This window comes from Olea europaea, unplaced genomic scaffold, assembly GCF_002742605.1.
Source record: "Olea europaea var. sylvestris unplaced genomic scaffold, O_europaea_v1 scaffold5446, whole genome shotgun sequence".
In the NCBI taxonomy this organism is placed as follows: domain Eukaryota; kingdom Viridiplantae; phylum Streptophyta; class Magnoliopsida; order Lamiales; family Oleaceae; genus Olea; species Olea europaea.
Genome location: NW_019263776.1, coordinates 9689 through 14134, shown reverse-complemented (window position 1 = coordinate 14134; position 4446 = coordinate 9689). Strand labels below are relative to the sequence as shown.

Below are 4446 nucleotides of genomic sequence, written 5' to 3'. Positions count from 1 at the left end.
TGATTTTTAGGAGCTAATAAGGTAGTTTCAATGTAGGGCTCTTCCTTCCCAAATGTAGTCTCATTGAAGCCTTCGTCCGCCTAAACCCTAGGACTTCGTGCAGAACATCTGGCAGCAAGGGCTTTGACTATGTGGGTGGGATCAGGCTGCCGGGCAATACATGCACCCGGCCATCCTGCTCACCGTCTTAGGCCTTAACGGTCAAGCTGGACTGAGTGGATCAACTCACCGTTCAAAAATTTAAGCCTACGACATGCCACAATAACTGAACAGCTCTTTTCATAAGGAAAACTGTCGGTATGCATAAGCCATGAGAATTTCTTCAGTTGTCTTTTCTTTCACAACCAAAAATGAAAAGCTTGCTTAAACCACCCCACGCCCCACCTTTCACAGCTTCCAGCATTCCAAGCAAACACAATCTTTCATAGAATCTCCAACGGTAGTCTTGTCCATTGTCGTGTCCAGTCCAATACAATTTGAAAATTTGTTCGTTTATTTTGATGTAGAAGAGAGGAAAAGGAAGATGGATTCCATGGCAACCATCCCTTCAAGAAACCACCATACAACATAGCTAAAATAAGAACAAAGCTTTTCCAATTAGCACTTCTTCCACAAGCAATGGTGCAAATTTTTAAAAAAACCTTTGTCGGATAATATTGAATCGGAGCAAAGGCGCGGTATTGCAATGGTGATGGCAATGAAAGCTGCTGCCAAGGTGATTTAACAAGAAAGCTCCTCATCCAATAACATGAAACACAATCTGATTATAGTCTACTATTGAACGTAGATCATGTTTGGGCATATACCTGAAATCCTTCTGGAATTAATCAACTGGAAAATATTAGAGTGAAATTCATACATCTATAGATATTGATTGTGACATGATTCAATCACAAAGACATATTGAACTTTCAAGAAGCATTCATCATTCTGCTGTATCAAATTGCAGAAGTTCCTATTGAAAATGCTCATACAAAGTAAACAAGAAACACATCACAAAAAGCAAATTGCAACATCCCAAAATAACCAAATTCAGGAATCAACTTCAAAGTAACTCATAAGCCCAGTTGAGCCATGGCAATGCAACAGCTTCTGATAATCCTGGTGGAGCTACAAGAGTTGGACTATTGCAAACACTACCATCAGAATGTGAAAACAATGTCCGGTTCAGAACCCCGGATGGCGATGAAACAGTAGTTGCTGAGGGGCTAATTGAATAATATGGAGAAGCTGAATTTGAGCCTTTTAGAGTGGTTGATCTGGGTAGTAACGCCTCAGCTAACGGCCCTCCTTGTGCAAAACGCATCGAAGAAATGGGGTCTAGCCAACTTGAATCTTCATGTTTATGGTCATCAAAGTCTCCAATACCACTCCCAGTTTCGATCTTTTCCATTTGTTCATCTAAGATATCTCCAGCAGCCATTGCCATTGTTAAAGTGAGCGAGGAAGGGGAAAACGTCCCTTGATTTGATGATACAGAGGAGTCAGCATTGCCATTGTTATTTGACCATGCATCGTTGAATTCCCTTGTGGTCTCTATCTGTGAGTGTTTTTCCAAAGACACCAAACTGGGGTTGAGAAATGATCCTATATAGCACCGATCACCACCACTACCATCAACAACAAGATCAGAGGCTGGGTAATCTGCATAGGAGAAGACATTCAACGACTGGTTTCCGGCATAATCTTGATAAAAAACAGATGCATTAGTGTTATAAATTGAGCCTTCATTTGCTATATCTGTGTTCATCAGATGCTGCCATTGTGGATTAGCCACACGCATTGCCACCATCTCAGCTTCTATCATCAAGTCCAAATCCCTTCAATCCATAGGCCAAATTCAATGAACAAGGAAACAAAACAACACATTAATAGCATGTACCATTAGATGGATCGGACAGAGCTTGACCCGACAGTATAAAGAAGGAAAATAAATTAAATCATATTCATTCGACAGTTTAGTACGATTAAATACTTATACACCATATAAAGGGCATAATCCCACATCGCTTAAAGATGAAATCAACAATCAATGTATAATGCTTGAGTTTGAGTTACTTAAGATGGAACACAAGCCTCAATTAATGGTACATTGAATATGGAAGTTGAATAGTTTTGCGTAGTATTGAGTAAGAAAGAAAAGTTAAAATCTTGTTCATTATATTCTAAATTCTATCCAATAATGCATATGAAACACCAAACAGATTTAACACAAGCCAGCTGCCATTCAAAAACCAACCTGCTGTTATGTTTCTTGCAAGAGGCTGTAGAAATATTTACATCCGTTTTGGGATAGTATAGCAGAGAAGTCTCATTTGATGCAAGAAACTGGTTAGAGGCAGCAATGGTAGCTTGTGGATTGGTGTTAAAAGACCCATTGTTTTTTACTTCCACAGGCTTTCTTGAACGGGGACGGCCTCTGTGCAGGTGGCGCTCACAGTATTTCTGGTTTGGAGCAACATCTTTAGAACACCTCCATTTCTTGCCGTCCGTTCTCTTGCACCTTCCAGGTTCAGAATCCCCATTTTTTGAATTTCTCATGTTAAATATGCCTCCGCTATTCACTTTTTTCAAACCAGCAAACAAGAAAAATCAACAAATCAAATCAAGAATAGAAAACCATAACACATGAAAACAAGAAACAGAGAAAATAACCCATCAAAGATGGAAGTTAAAACATTCAACCACCATTAACTCATCACTACCCCCTAAGCACCAAATAAGAAAAACCCACAAATCAAATCAAGAAAAGAAAGCTCAAATAAAATGAACATACAATAAAAGAACAAAAAGTAAACACATCGAGGGGATGTAGACTTTAAATATTCCACTACCACTGACTTATTACTACCCCCAAGCATCAAACAAGAATAAATCAAGAAAAGAAAGCTAAAAAAAAAATGAACACGCAAAAATAGAGCAAAAAGAGCCATTAATAATGTGAAGTTTGAAAACATTCCACCACCATTTAGTCATCACTACCCCCAAGCACCAAACAAGAAAAGAAAGCCGAAAACAAATGAAAACAGCAATAAAGTGAGCAAAAAATCAATCAAAGATGGGATTTAAAGGTAATCCCTTGTTTGAAACTGATTTCTTTCCCATTCATTTTCAACCAAAACAAAATAAAAAAATATTCATTTTCACATTTCTCTGTAACGTTTTCTTACTTTTAACTATACATTCTCCAAATCACTTCTCAAGAAATAAACTCCAAGCAGTGGCTAATTATTCCACCACCACTCACTACCCCTAGCACCAAATAAGAAAAACCCACAAATCAAATAAAGGAAAGAGCTGAAAACAAATAAAAATCCAAAAAGTGAGCTTAAAAACCCATCAAAAGTTCGATGTTCCAGGATGGGGGTATAGTCTTACGTGAAGGGTCTGGTGCAACTGCAGGATAATGGCTGGAAATGGGAAAAAGAAGATCGGGAGGAACAGGGACAGAGGCCACCATGTACTTATAGATCATAGCTTGTCTTTTAAGCTCCTTCCATTGTTCTGATGTAAAAGGAAACCCCACGTTTGCCTCCATTCCCCCTACATATCACCAAACAAAATAGCATTTTCAGTGTCCTTTCTCTTTCTCACAGTTTTTTACACAAAGAATTAAAAGAGAAAGAAAGAAAGAACAACTTTACCTGGGGATTTCAAGTCAGTTGAAGAAGGAATAATGTCAAAAAGCTGCAAAGTTTTAACAGCTACTGAACCACCACCACCACTACTACGAACATCATCCACGTATATATTTTCCCCAATCTCGTTACCTCCGCCATGGTTAGAGAGGGTCCCACGACCATAATCGTGTTGACGGTCATGATTTTTTTGATTAAGATTACTCGTCATGATAATCTTGGAAGAGAATGATTCTGCACTCTGCACCTTCAAACCAAAATCCCTATATGATGCCGCCTTGGCTGAAAATCTAAGCTAAACCCACTGAGATTAGAACAATTTTCATAAACCCACATTTCCAAAACTGGAAAAACAACTTTTTGATTATGATTACCAGCTAAAAATAATGGAAAACAGAAAAAGAAACCCAAAAAGTGCTTATTTCTTCTTTGTCATTCAATTTTCAACTAGGGATGCCTGAGTGTAAAATAGAAAAAAAAAATAAAAATAAAAATCAAGAACTGGGTTCTATGGACTGCATGGGGGTGGATTTTGGAATTTAGTAGTGTATTGCCGCCATTGTCGGCCTTGGGTTTGCCTCCATTCTTCCAACATTCGCACACTAAACACAACAGCGGATATATGCAGAACTCTCATTAATATTCTCTCTCTCTTATAATTGCCATATCTATCGTTTTCCGCATTCATAAAGCTTGACCACCGTACCACACTACTTTCTTTTATAATATATTCTCATAATCTTCAGACAATTCTTAAAAAATTTATTGTTACACAATGGTTTAATACATTTTTACTGGATAATACTGC

At 38.0% G+C, this 4446-nt stretch overlaps 1 protein-coding gene across 1 annotated transcript; it reads right to left on the bottom strand.

The window, feature by feature from the left end:
- Positions 1 to 841: 841 nt before the first annotated feature.
- LOC111388992 (growth-regulating factor 7-like) lies at positions 842 to 4305 on the bottom strand. Its single transcript, XM_023013825.1, has 5 exons — positions 4013 to 4305; positions 3645 to 3933; positions 3379 to 3543; positions 2240 to 2564; positions 842 to 1820 (listed from the first exon to the last, which is right to left on the bottom strand). Exons 2-5 carry the CDS (start codon positions 3847 to 3849, stop codon positions 1046 to 1048), a joined length of 1470 nt encoding a protein of 489 aa, XP_022869593.1. The 5' UTR covers positions 3850 to 3933; positions 4013 to 4305; the 3' UTR covers positions 842 to 1045.
- Between the last annotated feature and the right edge of the window lie 141 nt (positions 4306 to 4446).

Excerpts from the sequence above, each read along its gene's own strand:
- LOC111388992 (XM_023013825.1), bottom strand. The coding sequence starts at position 3,849 with ATGACGAGTAATCTTAATCAAAAAAATCATGACCGTCAACACGATTAT. Across the intron at positions 2,565-3,378 it reads AGTTGCACCAGACCCTTCAC|TGAATAGCGGAGGCATATTT; the intron begins GTAAGACTATAC and ends GTTTGAAAAAAG. Across the intron at positions 1,821-2,239 it reads TGCAAGAAACATAACAGCAG|GGATTTGGACTTGATGATAG; the intron begins GTTGGTTTTTGA and ends TATGGATTGAAG.